Source organism: Ochotona princeps, chromosome 14 (genome assembly GCF_030435755.1).
Source record: "Ochotona princeps isolate mOchPri1 chromosome 14, mOchPri1.hap1, whole genome shotgun sequence".
NCBI lineage: Eukaryota > Metazoa > Chordata > Mammalia > Lagomorpha > Ochotonidae > Ochotona > Ochotona princeps.
The window spans coordinates 6,866,576-6,885,313 of NC_080845.1; the positions used below are offsets into that span (position 1 = coordinate 6,866,576).

General features: G+C 43.4%; 1 protein-coding gene across 8 annotated transcripts in view; it reads right to left on the bottom strand.

The window, feature by feature from the left end:
* Positions 1–18,738, bottom strand: part of GAPVD1 (GTPase activating protein and VPS9 domains 1) — an 82,794-nt gene that overhangs the window by 26,526 nt on the left and 37,530 nt on the right. For 5 of the 8 annotated variants that reach the window (XM_058672114.1, XM_058672110.1, XM_058672112.1 and 2 more), the window contains 7 exons: positions 17,499–17,659; positions 9,570–9,699; positions 8,008–8,133; positions 6,071–6,244; positions 3,536–3,676; positions 2,017–2,151; positions 1,429–1,548 (listed from right to left, as the gene is read on the bottom strand). In XM_058672114.1, coding sequence (XP_058528097.1) covers positions 1,429–1,548; positions 2,017–2,151; positions 3,536–3,676; positions 6,071–6,244; positions 8,008–8,133; positions 9,570–9,699; positions 17,499–17,659 — 987 coding nt within the window. The remainder of the gene's footprint in view (positions 1–1,428; positions 1,549–2,016; positions 2,152–3,535; positions 3,677–6,070; positions 6,245–8,007; positions 8,134–9,569; positions 9,700–17,498; positions 17,660–18,738) is intronic. The other 3 variants (XM_058672115.1, XM_058672113.1, XR_009246583.1) reach the window with 2 other exon arrangements.

An 18,738-nucleotide genomic window follows, 5' to 3' on the forward strand; every position in this document is an offset into this window, starting at 1 on the left:
AGCAGTTCTCAATTGGTAGCTCTTTTACCTCAGAAATGATGATTTGGCGATGTCAAGAGATTTTTTATTGCAAAAAGCTCGCGATGGTGGGGCAGCATGCTACTGGTGAAGGCCAGAGGTGCTGCTAACCATCATGTAATGCACAGGACAGTACCACTACAAAGAATGATCTAGCTCAAAATGTTCAAAGTGCTAAACATTAAAACAAACCTTAGTTAATTAAAAAAAAAACGGTAAAACAAACGCTACCTCCGAACCCACTGCCCACATAAAGCCACTACTTCTTTCCAACTCATTCCCATGCATGTCATTTTTAACTTCCTGTTATCCTGTACATGAAATTCTAGAAAATAAATTTTCCACATAGTATGCTCTAGGTAATTCTCCAAGTCATTTCACATACTTCATGGTATTAAAAAATAGTTGCATAAATTCTAATTGGGTCCATGAAAATTCAGTCACTGCATTTTTTAAAAAAAGATATTTATTTTTATCGGAAAGGCAGACACACAGAGAAAAGAGAGGAGAGACAGAAAGATCTTTCAATCTTCCATTTGCCTGCTGGTTCATTCCCCAAGCGGCCACAACAGCTGAAGCTAAGCCAATCCACAGCCAGGAGCTTCTTCCCAGTCTAGATTTGGGTGCAGGTTCCAAGGCCTTCGGCCATCCTTGCCTGCTCTCCCAGGCCACGGAGCTGGAAGGGAATTGGAGCAGCCAGAACACCATATGGGATCCCAAGTGTGCAAGGCAAATACTGTAGCCACTAGGGCACCAGCTTGGCCTGCATTTTTCAATTCTGAAGTTGTTTCCCACATGCTACCTACACTTTAAATGTTATGGACATCACCTTTGTTTAGAAGACTTTCTCCTCTGTACACAGAATGATTTCCTTGTTACTTAATGTTCAGAATGGAACTGAACCAAACTTAGAATGTGAAATTTAATTCATTAAATACTTATCACAACTGATGCCCCAAAGTGCTATATATCAATTGATATATTACCACCAACAATGAAACGGTGTGAGTTTTAACCATGGATACGATCATTTTTAAAATTATTCTTATCTGGGCCCAGGACAATAGCATAGTGGTTGAAGTCCTTGCCCTGAATGCGCTGGGATCCCATATGGGTGCCAGTTCTAATTCCAGCTGCCCTGCTTCCCATCCAGCTCCCTGCTTGTGGCCTGGGAAAGCAGTTAAGGATGGCCCAAACCTTGGGACCTTGCACCCGCTTGGGAGACCCAGAAGAAGCTCCTAGATCCTGGCTTCGGATTGGCTCAGCTCTGGCCCTTGCAGTTGATTGGGAAGTGAATCATCAGATGGAAGACCTTCCTCTCTGTCTCTCCTCCTCTCTGTATATCTGACTTTCCAATAAAAATAAATTAATCTTAAAAAAAAAAAAATCATTCTTATCTCCCTTTCTCACCATGAGTTATTTCATCCATGTCAGGGCTAGTGACGGAATCTTTGCCCCCAAAATCAGAGCTGCATTCAGATCTCAGGTCTTCAGTCTTATTGGGAATATCTTCAGAGGTTGCGCTTATGCCTTTAAAAAAAAAAAAAAAAAAAAAAAAAACAGGAGAAAAACTAAACAGCAAGACGACAATAACTGTTAAAAATGTATGAAATTTGGAGAAATTTAAATGCTCTCAAATTTTACATCTATGTGCTATATATGTTGATTATTTTATATTACATCCTTCATCATTATAGCATTGCTAACACATGCTGACCTTGCCTTATACAACATAACCAGAACTGTGTGCTACTTACATACAGTAGTAGCAGCTACTTAAGAATACAGTTATAGAGGGACAATTTCCCCAGTACTTCAACAGGCTCTACAAAACTACAATTAAGTTTTCAAAGAATTAAAGTGCCACAAAGTAATTTTATTTCCTAGAAGTTAACCAGCTGTTAAATAAAACACATCTCTTATGCTTACAAATGGGGAGTGGGAAGGCGGAGTGACGACACCTTCAAATCCCCATTCCTTAGAAGGAGACACACATACCGGACACAACACTGAGGCCTGGTGTGCTGGGGCGCGAACTGACCTCCCTGACATCGGTCTCATCCGATGTGCTGCCCAGTCCGGAACAGCTCTCCAGTTCCTGCAGCCGCTCCTCCTGCTTAAGGTCCGGGGCCTCTAAACAGAAGAGGGAGGTCTCCCGTTAGTCATTCTAGTGACAGGCCACCTTTCAGCTTTGGTGATGCAGATAAACAATGTCCCCAAGGCATAAATGAAAGCTCTGTAAAGAGATTTCTAACTCTGGGGCAGCTGACTAAGCCAGTCAGATCAAGCGTTGAAAGGCTTCATCCCAGTAGAGGCCAGTTCACTGTGCACAGATGAAAATCGTTTCCATACGTTTAATCTCATCAAGTGTGCTGTTAGCTATCACGCAAACTGGACAAAAGAGTACGGAGCAGCTTAGCATTAAATCAACGGCTTCCTAAAAATTCCTAAAGTTACTCAACAGATGGTCAGTTAATCCCTAATACCCCTCCCACTTATCTCCAGACAAAATTAGCACATTATACAACATAGAACAGGATCTCCCAATCATTCCTAGGTAAATTAGATACAATGTAATGCAGATACAGTTACTTAATATTCGTATTCTGGTAGTTGATCAGTAAACGGCAAATATTTGATTTCATACTCACAAAAAAAAAAAAAGCAGAACTGCAGAAATGCAATATATGAGAAAAGTACAAGATTTACACGTATTCATAATATCCCCGACCCAGGGACCCTCAGCACTATAGTCTTAATTTCCACATATTTCAAAATACATTAAACATCTTCCAAAAAGGACAAATTCTCCCCTGGAATAAATTTAAACAAGGACACAAGACAGTGAAAGATTCAATTTTGAGTAATGCTGCCACTCTTACTCCAGGATGAAATCAGTGGGAAATACTAAACTGAATGACCTACATAAAACCCCAATGAGTTACAAATAACAACTGAGGCCAGGGGCAAGGGCTAGTGGCTAAAATCCTTGCCTTGCAAGCACAGGGATCCCATGTGGGAACTGGTTCCTGTCCCGGCTGCTCCACTTCCCATCCAGCTCCCTGCTTGTGGCCTGGGAAAGCAGTCTAGGATGGCCCAAGGCCTTGGGACCCTACACTGGATCCTGGCTGCAGATTGGCTCAGTTCTGGCCACTGTGGCCACTTGTAAAGTGAACCAGAGAACAGAAGATCTTCGTCTACTGTTTTCACTGTAAAGGTGCCTTTCCAATATAAACAAATAAATCTTTAAAACAATTTTTAAAAGTATGGTATCGAAAGATCTACTTCCTCAAACAAATAAATAAATAAATAACAACCAAGCACAGGGTCAGAGAGCACCAGCCATCTTAGCCTCCATCATGCAATGCTGTCTTTCTTTTCTTAATGGGCAGAAAATGTTTAACTGATTTTCCCTTAGAATTTCTTAGCAATGTGATATGCATTTAAGCAGGTACATGTAACAGACACTAGGATACCTGACACTGGAAAAGGTACCCAACAGCTACAGCATACGAACCTGAGTCACTTGGCAATACCTCGACACTCCAGGCTTCACTGGTAGTCTCTGAAATGGTAGAACCAGTGCAGGGGTCCAGGAGCACTGGCCCTGAACCCGGGAGGCAAAGCAAACTGCCCAACATATTCTCTGCTGCTGTACCTGTTGGGAGGAGGAGCAAAGGGTTCACAAAGATCCACTGGAAAGAACAGCAGACAAAAGTCAAACCAAACACTAGGCTAGCAACTTTCCTCTACCCTCAAGAAAGAAGCCAAGGAATAACTTAAATCAAGCATCTGCTGAGAACACACGCCCTTTGGTCCCAACAGTATACAGAAACTGACTCCACAGACATTACACACAATTAGAGCAAGTCATGTCAATCAAAGCTCTTGCCTTGGTTTTTCAGCAAATTTTACCAGTATCCTTAGCATCTTTCTACAATATATAGTCCACAAGGATTGAAAACGTTTAAAGAAATTTAACCACAAGAGACACAAGGTTCCTGAGTTTGGTCTGGTCTAGTCTCAACTGTTGCAGACATTTGGGCAACGAACCAGAGGGAGAAAGACTTTTTTTTTTCCTTGAAAGTCAGACATACAGAGAGGAGGAGAGACACAGAGGAAGATCCTCTGTCTGATGATCCACCCCTCAAGCAACCGCAACGGCTGAAGCTGAGCCAGTCTGAAGCCAGGAACCCAGAGCCTCCTCCAGGTTTCCCACACAGGTGCAGGGTCCCAAGGCTCTGGGCTGTCCTCAACTATTTTCCCAGGCCACAAGCAGGGAGTGGGATGGGAAGCGGGGCCACCTGGACTAAAACTGGCTCACACATGAGATCCCAGCACACTCAAAGCGAGGACCCTAGCCACTAGGCTGCTGTGCTGGGCCCGAAAAATTCTCTTTTAACTCTTTCAAATAAAAAAATCTTAAAGAAAAAAAAAATCCATTGACACTACTTAAAAATACAAATAAAAAAGGATTAAACATTATCACATGCCTATGTTAAAATATATTGAAAATGCTACTTCTGACTAAATCTATTAAAAGCAGAATTCGGGCCTGGCACAATGGCCTAGCAGCTAAAGTCCTCGCCTTCAATGGGCCTGGATCCCGTATGGGTGCTGGTTTTAGTCCCGGCAGCTCCACTTCCCATCCAGTTCCCTGCTTGTGACCTGGGAAAGCAGTCAAGGACGGCCCAAAGCCTTGGGACCCTGTACCCGCGTGGGAGACCTAGAGGATGCTCCTGGCTTCAGATCTACTCAACTCTGGCCAAAGCAGATAAAAATATATACCTCTCATAAAAATATATACATCTCATAGAAAAGCAAAACAAAAACTCCTTGCACTATGTGGATATTCCTCCTCTGCCTCTCCTAAGACATCAGTAGGGATCCAGCTGGGACAAGAACTGGCACCAACATGGGATGCCAGCAACATACACAGCAGGGTTTGTTTGTTGTTTTTTTTTTTTAAGATTTTTTTTTTTTAATTGGAAAGTCAGGTATACAGAGAGGAGAGACAAAGAGGAAGAGCTTCCATCCACTGATTCACTCCCCAAGTGGCCACAATGGCTGGTGCTGTGCCTATACAAAACCAGGAGCCCAGAGCTTCTTCCAGTTCTCCCATGCAGGTGCAGGGTCCCAAGGATTTGGGCCACATCCTCAACTGCCTTCCCAGGTCACAAGCAGGGAGCTGGATGGGAAGCGGGGCCGCTGGGATTAGAACCGGCGCCCATATGGGATCCCGGTGCGTACAAGGCAAGGACTTTAGCTGTTAGGCCACTGCCAGCTATGCCATATCAGCCTCTGAACATCTCTCTTTTTACATTTCGATACGTATATTCCAATGAGGTTTTATGGCTATAATCTGTAACAATTTTCATCTTAAAGTGTTTAGCCTCAAAAGGAGACTATACTAACCACAGACTAAAAACAGCACATGCCCTACACACAAGAATTGATGAGAAGCTAATTCAAAACATATATATTTTTCCACCTTTAGGGGACCCAGGGAAATAAAACGTGGAATAAAAAACACTGCTATGTTTAAGTGAAGAAAAAATCCGAATGCCTTGTTCGGTACACTTAGCAAAGACTACTGACGAGCCCAACACAAACACCATGTGTGATGAAGCACTCACACTCCCTCTCATGAAAGTCCGGGTAGGGCCCGGCGGCGTGGCCTAGCGGCTAAAGTCCTCGCCTTGAAAGCCCCGGGATCCCATATGGGTGCCGGTTCTAATCCCGGCAGCTCCACTTCCCATCCAGCTCCCTGCTTGTGGCCTGGGAAAGCAGGAGAGGACGGCCCAATGCATTGGGACCCTGCACCCGCGTGGGAGACCCGGAAGAGGTTCCTGGTTCCCGGCTTCGGATCGGCGCGCACCAGCCTTTGCGGCTCACTTGGGGAGTGAATCATTGGACAGAAGATCTTCCTCTCTGTCTCTCCTCTCTGTATATCTGACTTTGTAATAAACTGAATAAAGCTTTAAAAAAAAAAAAAAGAAAGTCTGGGTAGAAATCATACAGAAGAACTTTTCCAGAGACACTGAATAGTTACCCGCAATTTCCTGCAAGCGATCTTCATCAATGTTTGGATCGAAGTCACTTCCCAGAACATCTGTACTCCACGTCTCACTCACTGTCTCTGATATGTCTCTATCATCTGTTAGTCCCATCATGTCACGAATTTCAAATTTCCTTAGTTTATCATCAAGATTATCCTGTGTTGTTGCTATCAGAAACAAAATTGAGCATTTAAAAATGGCAGCAAGACTATCATCCAACTTGAACAACCTTGCTTTGAACTTCCAATTACACATTTTACCATAAATAAACATGAAGTACCCTCCAAGACCTTGCTGAATGAGTCGGCTGCCCACTGGCCAGCTGACCCCTTACTTAAGAACAGCAGAGATCCCTACCTGACCACTGGTGACCATAAACGCACAATAAGCCCAGTCAAAATCAACCACCCACCAGCTGACCTATAAACGTAAGAGCAAAACTAAATGTGTGTGTGGTGGGGGGATGGGGGACGCTGTTACACAGCATTATGAAGACAATTATTAACTGATAAACCATACCAGAAATGATTTTCAGTTGACATGAATGACTCCTCACTGCATTCTAGAGTTATCTCCCTTTGTAGACAATTTCCCAACCCAGCACTGCACACCAGTTTTCACTCAGAAGGCTTGTTAACAGGTAATGCACACCTGGCTTTTGTTCTAGGATTATATTCCTTTAGGTTTCTCTTATTTATTTAAGACTACTTCAAACACTGACAATTAAGGCAGGAAAACAGTGTGACTCTTAAGTTATACAGACTGCAAAAGCAACACAGTCTTTTCCTTTCTAAAAGGGTCTGATCAAGGATTTCTAGATATGAGACTTGGAGAAAGGAGTTTTTAAAAGTTCCCTGGTAATTCTTATGCTAAAGTTTAAGAATCATTGCCGGCAACAACTGTCTTACCCATTCTGCCCTCAGCCTTGACCCTTCCCACCCTGGTCAGCTATGTAAACATCGTAAAAAATAAAAAACAAAATTTAAAAATATATATGTATATATTTTTAAAAAGCAGGAATGTTTATAATGGGATAGTTTGGAAAAGCTATGAGTATTCCTTCTTTAGATTTTTATAATACTATCTGTATTTTCTGATATATATAGTATTAGATAAAATAAAAAACAAGGTTTTGGCTATGGTCATATACATTCAACAGGTGATGCTGAATAAAGAAAATGGGTGTTGTTTCATTTAAAAAATTTAAAAAATGAATTATTTAAAAAAGAAAGAATCACTGCCCCAAGCCTAGCTGAGGGCCTCTGTCCTAAGTTTCCCAGATGAATCTCCTTACAGCACAAACGACTACCACCTTCCCTGTCACCCACCCCCGACTGCGCACACAGCTTGTTACTACACCTGATCTTAGCCAAAAGGCCGAGAAGCGATAGCTTCTGTGTTAATCCTGAAGTACGGTTTTCTTTTTTCAACAACAGGGACTCACCCACTCTTCAATCACTATTTCACCTGTTTGCCTGTGGTCTGCAAGCTCTTGAACGTATTCATGCTCATCCTTCTCTTAGAACAACTGACTCCAACTTCCGCCAACTGCAGTATCTGCCGAACTAAAACTATTAGCTTCCTCCTTTAAACTTTTGCTCTACCCTTTCAACCAAAGTATTGTTTAATACATTTAACCATCTATGTACCATTTTACACCTTTTCTAAGTTCCTTGACTATTTATCATTCTGTTCCTTAAATACTACAGAGCTGAAACACCAAATAAAATAGCATTTAAAGTAATTCGTTTATTCTATGTAATTTAAACCTAAACAACTGACATAAACATTTCTAAGAACTGAAAGAACCATGAATAAAGGTTAGATTTAACGGTCCCTACATAATCATCTTAACTGAACAACTTAGATACAAATCCCGTTTATCCTGCAATCAGGCAAACATCAGGGACCAAGTTGGACCTCACTTTACCTTGCTCATGCTCCAACAGCTGTAGAGCTTCAACACCATTGCTCCCAGAAGGCCCCGCTCCAAGCTCTGACACAGACTCGGCTTCCAGATCTAGAGAGGACACTGAGTTGGAGCGATTTGAAGGACCTGGAGAAATATATGTAATGGAGACATCCTTTTAAAATACTTAAGAGCTATCATTCAAGTTTTTGAGCCTTAATAAGAGACTAAAAATTAATTAAAGTCCTTTTAATGCAGCATTTATACTTTAAAAATATGCATGCCCTCTGAGCCAGCAATTATTTGGAGCTAAGGCAGCCATTAAAAAACAAGAATGTTGCGGCTCACTTGGGGAGTGAATCATCGGACGGAAGATCTTCCTCTCTGTCTCTCCTCTGTATATATCTGGCTGTAATAAAATGAATAAATCTTTAAAAAAAAAAAAAAAGAATGTAGGGCCTGGCGTGGTGGTCTAGTGGCTAAAGTCTCTCCTTGAATGCCCATGTGGGCGTTGTAGAGGCCAGTGGTGGCACAGTGAGTGTGACGCCAGCAACGCATCCAAGCACCAGTTCACGTCCCAGCTGCTTGGCTTACAGTCCAGCTTCCTGCTGAAGCAGCAGCTGGTCTAAGTATTTAACCCCTAACCTTAGCCAGGATTGCCCCTGGTTGTTGTGGGAAATTCAGACTGAATTTAGTGTTCCAGATTTCATACAGTCCTAGCTGCTGCTGGCGTTTGGGGAATGACTCAGCAGACAGACTCTCCCTCCCTCTCACATTTTCTGTCATTCAAGTAGATGAAAACAAGTAAACTTTTCAAAAACACTCATCACAGTCTTAGCCTTTCATTTTCCCTTTTATTCCTATTTGCATTATATTGTTTCATAAAGGTATGTGTATGTGAATAAAAAAAAAAATATAAGACACGGTGCCCAGTGTTGTGGCATAATGAGTAAGGACACCACTCTGACACCAACATCCCATGCGGGCATTGGTTTCCGACCTGGCTGTTCCCTGCTAACATGCCTGAGAATTCAGCAGGGGATGGAGGAAGTGCTCGGGCCTGGCACCCACATGGAAACGGGGGAGACGCTCCTCCCTTTAGCCTGGTCCTGCCCTGGCCATTATGGCCGCTGGAGAGAAGATCAATCTCTCTCACCCCCACCCTCACCTCCCCGAGCTCCGCGTTTCAAATGAATACAACAAATCTATTTAAATAGGACATTGAAATCATATACAGCATCCTGAAATACTAATCCACTATTTTTCCCATTTATGCATGCATTATATCCCTCTAAAGGAGCTTTGTAAGTTTTGGCATATATTAACACTGGAGAAACAAAGTCTGTAATTCCAAGTCTACAAGAAAAGTTATATATTCTCAATTTTACACAACCAACGGCCTCTCACAATTTACTCTAGGAAACAATCTTTACAGCCAACTGCTCACACTCACTAGAGAACTTCATTACTCTCCTCAGTGAGAGGCCCAGACGGTATAACTATAATTTATAAGGCTCCTTTAAAGAACACAAAACAAAATATTACTTGAATCACACAACTCCTTGAATGAAGTAACCCTTCACCTTCAGATATTCCTTCCAGATTATCACTGCAGAGGGAAAAGCGCAAGGTTTTATCAGGTTTACCGTGGAGTTTGTTTTCATCAACAGGGACATCTCCGTGTCCTCCATCCGAAAGTTGCATGTTTAGGACCTGAAACACAAAACGTCAATTGTGCTTGATCACAACTCAAACATCACTGGTAAAAAAAAAAAAAAAAAAAAAATCACAGCAGATAGTTATTTAAATTCTTCTTTTAATAGAAAAGTTCACTTATTTTTTATTTGAAAGGCACAATTACAGAGAAAGAGACAGAGAAAGATCTTACATCTGCTGGACTACCCCCCAAATGCCCACAACAGGCCTAGTTGAGCTGGTCTAAAGCTGGGAGCCAGGAGCTTCCTCCGGGTATAACACATGGGTGCAGTGTCCCAAGGCTTTGGGCTGTCCTCGGCTGCTTTCCCAGGCCACAAGCAGGGAGCTGGGTCAGATGTTTAGTACTCAGGACTCAAACCCTCACCCACATGGGATGTTGCAGTCACAGGCAAAAAAGGCCTAGTCTGCCACACCATGACACCTGCCCCCTTAAACCCTCTTTTTTTTTTTTTTTTTTTTTTTTTTTTATTACAAAGTCAGATATACAGAGAGGAGGAGAGACAGAGAGGAAGATCTTCCATCCGATGATTCACTCCCCAAGTGAGCACAAAGGCCGGTGCTGTGCCGTTCCAAAGCCGGGAACCTGGAACCTCTTCCGGGTCTCCCACGCGGGTGCAGTGTCCTAATGCTTTGGGCCGTCCTCAACTGGTTTCCCAGGCCACAAGCAGGGAGCTGGATGCGTAGTAGAACCAGTGCCCATATGGGATCCCAGGAGTGTTCAAGGCGAGGACTTTAGCCGCTAGGCCACGGTGCCGGGCCCTAAACTCTTCTTGAATTATGCTTTTTAAAACAGATGTTCTTGGTTTTCACTTTTGACTGAAAAGTCATTTACAAGGACTATCAAGCTTATAATAATACTGGAAGAGAGAGAGTATCAGCAAAACCACGGATGCCCCAGTGTCAGACACCTAAGGAGTCGTGCTTAAGGCCGCAGGAACCAAGAGGCTTTTTGATGTTGGCAGTGGCTCGTTCCCATTCTGCCACAGGTCACCTCTACAACCACGAACTAGTTAATGCTCCCTAAGCCCCAGCTTCCTCATCTGGTAAACAATGACAGAAGTAGGATGCAGGTCATGGCATTGGTGAGGATGAAACACACACACCACATTTGGCACTGTAAAAGACATTAAATTTGCAGTGTATTTTTTCAAAAACCAATAAACAAATTCAACTGGAAATAACACGTGATCATGCTATCTTGCAGGCCCCAGGATTTAACTCATCCCAGTGAAACCCTCCTGAACGCCACAGAAGCAGTGGAATGCTGACTTCGCAACTGTGTCCAGTGTGGAGTGGATCATCTTTGTGAAATATTTTCAGGGCCAGAGGTGTAGTGGGTCAAACCGATGCCTAAAGTGCCAACATCCATAGGGCACCAGTCCATGGTTCCAGTTGCTCTACTTACGATCCAGCTCCCTGCTAACGTGCCTGGGAAAGCAGCAGCAAATGGCCAAGTCCTGGAGCCCTAGCTACCCAAGTGGGAGACCCAGAAGCAGCTCGAGGCTCCTGACTAGACTGGCTTATCCCAGCTGTTGTGGCCATTTGGAGAGCAAACCAGGGGATGGGAGGTCTCTCTCTCTTCCTCTTTCTCGCTTTCTCTCCCCCACCTTCCCTAATGCTGCCTTTCTAACAAATAAACCCTTTTAAAAGAAGTTTAAATCATACATTCTCTGGATGATTTGCAAATAATAGAGTTCCTTTTCATTCCCCACAAATCAACGTAGCTCAAGTTCGTATGTGCACCCCCGCCATCATGAGCAATTGAGTGCACAGCATGCTATAAGCACCATCAGAACCCACGGCCCTCGGTTTCCTTCGTATTGCTAGATGCTTAGCATCCTCACCAAAAAGAAAAATGTCCTTAACACACACTAAATATTTGAGGTAATGCTTGTGCTAATAAGCTGGATTCAGCCTGCCACACGTGTACCAGGTATCTTCAACAAGTTCACAAGAGGGGCTGGCCAACAGTGTGGCTGGCACAGCAGGTGAAACCGCTACCTGTGACACTACCATCCCACATGGGTTGTGGTTCGTGTCCTGCTCCATTTCAACCCAACTCTCTGCTAATGATCTCGGAAAAGGAACAGAAGATGGCCAAAATACCTGGGACTTTGTCACCAACATGAGAGATCCAGGAGAAGGTCCTGGTTCCTGGCTTGAGTCTGACCAGAAAGTGATCCAGCAGACAGAAGACTTCTAGCTTTGTGTCTCTCCCTCACTCTCTATAATTCTTCCGAGTGAAAAAATCTTAAAAGAAGATTATGAAAAACTACTCCTGGATTTCAAAACTGCTTGTACCCCCAGATCTTACCTTTTAATTCCACTGTACATAAACTTTGAATAATCTCATATATACATCAAAACATCATGCTGTACAAAATGTTATTTTGTCAGCTAAGTAAGATTTTAAATAAAAAATTACTCTTACGTGATGTTGTGTTGGCTTTGCATTTAAATCAGTAAATTAGAGATTTTTTAAATGGTTCTATACATTTATACATAATGCTTTTATAAAGACATTTCAAAATATATACTTCCTATTTTCCTGAATTAAATGTTTTTCAGATGACTTAAAACGTTTAATTCGTACTGAGCAATACACAATACAATGTGGTGAGTTTAAAGATTCTAGCTAACTAGGGAAAAACACCTAAAGACCTATATAGTAATGAGAATTAACCTAAAACAAAATGATCAATCCACAATGAACATATTTTCCCAAAACACATTCAGCAAATTTTTCTTTACTGTATTTTAAAGGCAGCCACAAGTACATGCATACACACACCTTCCCTATCCTGGCACAAAGAGCAAACCCCCTCAATAGTGAGGGCTAGGCCAGCTGAAGCCAGGAGCTAAGAACTCCTCCTGAGTTCGCGATGCAGGTGGCAGGGACCCGAGCCATCACCTGCTATCTCACCAGATGCGCATTCCTAAGAAATCAGATGGGAGGCAGAGGAGCTAGGACCTGAAACCTGCCAATCTAATGTCACATGTGTGTCCCAGATATGTCTTTTTTTGCTGTTTTAACTTAAAAGGCAGACAGACAGAGATAAAAGAGAACAAAAGCAGAGGGGAGGCACGAGGAGAAAAAGTACGGGACTCCGGGCACCACTTGTGTGGAGAAGCAGAGTACAGAGTTGACCCAACAGCCCAGAGGGGGTTCATTTTTGGCTGATCACACGGAGCTGATCCAGCAGGGAGGGCAGCACCAGCTTTGCTCCCTGCAGGGTCTGTGTGGTCCCTGGAGCTGAAAGCCAGCAGCCCCAATTCTCCAACAGCACCCTGCCAGGCACCATCTTGTAAAAGCGGGGTAGCAAGTATGGATTTCCAGTGAAGGCCTAGAGTGGGCTTGTTTCTAGCTAACTGCACTGAGCTGAGCCCACAGAGAAAGCAGCATCAGCCTTGCATCCTGCCGGGTCTGTGTGGTCCCTGGAGCTGACGGCTGACAGCCCCAGATCTCTTGGTGCCTGTACAGATGCCATCCTGCACAGTCAAGGATTCAGAGCACTGATAAACTGCAGGAGGAGCAGCGGTAAACTGCACATGCGCTAAATCAGTAGCACTCAGAAGTCAGTGTTACGGGACCAGGATCTATCTCTCCTCCTCTATGTATATCTGAGTTCCCAATAAAAACAAATAAATCTTAAAAAAAAATGAAGAGAATACTAACACCACCTCAATTTAAGAAATGCTGATCTAATCTATTCCCTTAACAAGTAAGGAATCCTAACTCTGGAGCCAGCAACGGCACAGCCATTTGAGCTGCTGCTTACAGCATGGGCATTTCACCTTAGTGCCAGTTCAAGCCCTATCTGCTCCACTTCTGCTAAGCGATCTGCTAATTCACCTGAGGCATGTTAGCTCTAGTGAGGTTTATAACGCTTACACCCTGCATTAGCTTTTTTTTTTTAAGATTTATTTATTTTTAATACAAAGTCAGACATACGGAGAGGAGGAGAGAGAGAGAGGAAGAGCTTCCGTCCAATGTTTCACTCCCCAAGTGGTCACAACGACTGATGCTGCGCCAATCTGAACCGGAACCAGGAGCTCTTCTGGGTCTCCCACGTGGGCACAGGGTCCCAAAGCTTTGGGCCGTCCTCGATTGCTTTCCCAGGCCACAAGCAGGGAGCTGGATGGGAAGCAGAGCTGCCGGGATTAGAACCGGCGCCCATATGGGAACCCAGTGTGCTCAAGGCGAGGCCTTTAGGCATTAGGCCACGGCGCCAGGCCCAACCATGCATTAGTCTTACGGCCTAGCTGCTCTATCCATTATAGAAAGCAGGGTACTGAATTCACCAACTGTATTTCTACAACTACGTATATGTCCCTTGAATTATGTCAGTTATGCTACATACTCTGGGCTTTTAGGTCAAGTACATTCAAAGTAGCTGTATCTTCTGGAAGAATGCAACATTTGTCTCTTCTATTCTTTTTGTTCCCAATAGGCAATGATCTCAATTGAATCATCTTCAAGACCACTGGCTCTTCTGCCTGCTCAAAGCTGCGAGCGGACAACGCAACTGAATTTTAGTCCAGCTGTTGTACTTTCCAACCCCAGGATTTCCACAGAACTCAGTCCTGTAATTCTGTTTCTTTAGAAATATCCTCTAATCACCGAAAACTTGCCATCTTGGTTTCTTCATGAGCTTTTTGTCCAGGGTTCCGTAAGCCTTCAGAGTATACTTAAAAATAGTTTACCTGAAGTGTGGGTTAAGCTGCCATCTGCAATGCTGGCATCTTATGTAAGCACTGATTCAAATTGCAGCTTTTCTACTTGTGATCCAGCTCCTGTTGATGCACCAAGTTAGGCCATCTCCCACTGCTTCCCCAGGCCATAAGCAAGGAGCTGGACTGGCAAGTGGAGCAGCCAGGACACAAACCAGGGCCCATATGGGATACTTGTGCTGCAAGTGAAGGACTAACCTGATATGTCAACATGTCAGTCCCAAGACTGCTTTTTTTTTTTTTTAAGCCTTACCTATGTATTTAGTTAATTATTTAGTAGACAGAGTTAGAAAGAGTGAGAGAATCAGATCTTTGATCTGCTGGTTCACTCCTCAAATGACAATAGCAGAGGCTGGACCAAACATAAGCCTGGAAATCCATCTGGGACTTCCACCTGGGTGACAGGAACCCAAGAACTTGGACCCTCAATAAAATGCAGTTATTATTACAAGTTTGTCATTAATTGTAGAGTTCCAAAAAACTCACTTCTGACAGTTTTTTATGGTTTACTCATTTTTTATGTTAAGAAATGAATTCTAGAATTGGACAGTCCTCTTTCCAAACAGTCATGCCAATCCAAAACACGTTTCTATCAACCACCATCATCACTTTATTACAGTTATGATGGGTTCTTCTTCGGAGGCCAGTAGTGAGTTTTCTTCAATAACACACACTGCTGAATGTGAGATGCTGCTTCTGTTTCAGGAGGTCACAATCTGGAAGCGATTCTGGCCTTCATGGTCGATATGTCTCCTTGCCTTCTGACACATTCCACAGTTTTTATTTACAAACATCTTAGGGGCTGGCATTGCAGTGTATCAGGTAGAGTCACCACCTGAGGTGCCAGCATCCCATGTGGGTGCTGGCTCGAGTTCAGACAGCTCTATTTCTGATCCAGCTCTCTGTTCATGCACCTATGAAAGCAGCTAAAGATGGCTTGGGACCCTGCACGACCATGCACCTGCATGGGAGACCCAGAGGAGGCTCCTGGCTGCTGGCTTCAGATGTCTCAGCTCCAGTCATTGTGGCCCCTTGGGGAATGAGTCAGCAGATGGAGGAACTTTGTCTCTTCTCCTCTCTGCATATGTGACTTTTGAATATAAATAAGTAAATCTTTAAAACACACACATACATCTTAAAACTGAGGCAGTTTTTAAACCTGAAGTACAGTGGGTGAAGTTGCTGCTTATGATGCTAGCAATCTCACACGAAGCCAACTAATGTCCTGTCTGCTCTGCTTCAAGCTGGCTCCCTGCTCATGGGAAAAGCAGTGGAATTCGGCCCAAGCGCTTGGGCCCCCGTCACCATGTGGAAGACCCAGATGAAGCTCTGAGGCGCCCAGCACTGGCCTGGCCCAGCCTGGCCAAAGCAGCCATTGCAGCCATTTGTGGAGTAAACTAGCAGCTGAAAGACCTTCTCTTTCCATCCCTCTGTAAATATGCCTTTCCAATAAAAATAAATCTTAAAAAAAAAAACTTAAAAAACTGATTTTGACACTCCCAAACTCATTTCCTCAAAAGACTCTACATCTTTATGTTTTCTTTTCAGTTGTCTTTTCCATTTTATTCCTGACAAGACAAAGAGTAAGGGGAAAAAAACACTCAAAAATTCTTGGCAGAAATGGTGTTAGTATGCCATTGGAAATAAAACAAGCATAAAAATATTTCTTACAAATCACAGGGCAGCGTGGCCTAGTGGCTAAGGTCCTCGCCTTGATCCCATATGGCCGCTGGTTCTAATCCCGGCGGCTCCACTTCCTCTCTGTCTCTCCTCCTCTCAGTATATTTGACTTTGTAATAAAAATAAAAATAGATCTAAAAAAAAAAAAAAAAAAAAAAACACAGGGTAAGTCTCTTCAATTTACACATCACAATTTTGAGGCTTCTTTTTTCTAATACTACTAGGAAAAAATTTTTTGTTGTAGACCTGTTCACCAACTTCAATGTCACAGATGTGCTAACTAAAATGCCTCTACAGTAGTTCATAAGGAGTTTAGTAGATGACAATATGTCAGGGTAGGCCCACTGAATACAATGAAGATCATGCTTTAAATGCATTTCCTTGGCATGACTGTGCTCCCCCAGAATTCAAGTGCTGAAATATTAGCAAAAAAGATACGGCATTTGGAAGTGGGACTATCGGGTAGGGGAGTAAGGCATGAAATCAGGGCCTCACGGGAGGGATTAGTATTTTTTTTAAGATTTATTTATTTTTACTGGAAAGGCAGATGTACAAAGAGGAGGACAGAGAAGATCTTCTGTCCGATGATTCACTCCCCAAGTGACCGCAATGGCCGGTGCTGTGCCGATCCGAAGCCAGGAGCCAGGAATTCTTTCCAGATCTCCCACGCGGGTGTAGGGTCCCAAGGCTTTGGGTCATCCTCAACTGCTTTACCAGGCCACAAGCAGGGAGCTGGATTGGAAGTGGAGCTACCAGGATTAGGACCAGTGCCCATATGGGATCCCGGCGCATTCAAGGCAAGGACTTAAACAGCCGCTACACACTCACGCCGGGCCTGGATTAGTACTTTTATAAATTACTCACATAAGGGGCAACCACTATGGTATAGCAGGTAAAAGTACCACCTGCGATATTAGCATACAATACGGATGCTGGTTCTAGCCTGCCGGAATCCAGGAGTTTCCACTTTACTCTAACTCCCTGTCAATGGCCTGGGAAAGTCTGAGTATTTGGTCCGCTGCACCATGTGGAACACCCAGAAGAGGCTCCTGGCTTAAGACTGGCCCAACTCCAACCACTGAGGCCATTTGGGGAGTGAACCAGCAGATGAAAGATCTCTTTCTCTCTCACACATTAAAATAAATAAATCTCTTTTGTAAAAATAATTAGGCCCAAGCAAGCCTGCTTAGTCCTTCTACCATGTGTGGACACAGCAAGAAAGCATCATCTAAGAATCGGGAAATCTCATAAGATATCAAATCTGCCTTGATCAAACCACGACATGAATACTGATTTATAGAAGCAAAGGACCACTAATTTAAGGAAAACAATCTAAATTTCTTAATAATCACGGGTATAAGTTGCATGTACCAGGACATTCATACCTCATTCTCTGACATCATTCCTGGAGTGAGCTGGGGGCTTGTCCCTAAGGAAATGACCAACACCTCCTCTGGCTGTACTTCCTGGATGGTTTCTTGAGACGATCCCTCATGGTCCATATGTAGGTCCATTAGCATGTTAGTACGGCTTCTGCTCCGAGTAGCTGACAAAAATTTTAAATAAGATAATTTATAGAAAGAAAATTATAAAAATAACAAAGTAGAAAAATGTTATTTTCCATTAGTGCAGAATATTTGTACAAGCACAAAAACACAAAGCAAAACCAGAAACATGATCCTCTCAGTAACTATTGATGACTAATGCAGACAACACAGATTCTCAAACAAGATCACTGGGGCTAACATTGTGGTCTATCAGGTAGACAGGCCACCTGTAATGCCCGCATCATATGGGCTGCTCCATACCCAAGCCCGCTCCCTGCTAATGAGCCTGGGAAAGCAGCAGCAGAAGGCCTTACTCCCTGGGCCCTGCATCCACATGCAACCAGCAGAAAGGCTCCAGCCTGGCCCAGGTCTGGCCTTTGCACACATTCCAAGGGTGACCCAGAGGATGGAAGCTCCCTCTCCCTCTCCTTTCAAATAAATAAATAAATCTTAAAAAAAAAAAATACTGATAATCACCAAGATCCACATCTACTGGACAAAAGTGCCACACGGATAAGGGTCACATATGCAGGACAGCAAACACATCTCAATCACCTCACAATTAGGGTTATAAAGCAGTATTATCTTAGTCCTCATTTTAAAATACCTTCACTTTTTCTTAGAAGATGCCTTCAGTGATACAGGCTTCCCACACATTCACTAGACAACTGTTGATAAAACCAGTAATGTTTTTCTGGTTTTCTTTTTTTTTTTTTAGAGATCGAATTATTTTTATTTGAAAGGCACAGTGACAGATAGGAAGAGAAGGAGATAGAGGGAGGGAGAGCCCTTCTACCCACTAGTTCACTCCGCAAATGCTTGCAGTGCCCAACGCTGGGCAAGGCTGAGGCCAAGAGCCAGGCACTCCACCCAGGTCTTCCACATGGAGTCAAGAACCCAACCACGCGGGCACGCCATTATCCTAGGCTCACTAGCAGGAATTTGACTGGAAGTAAAGTAACCAGGACTCAAACTGGCACTCTGATATGAGACGGGTATTACAAGCACAGTTTAACTCACTGGGTCAAAATGCATATTCCCAGTCACTTTTCAAACATGCAATCCCCTCCAAGCAGTC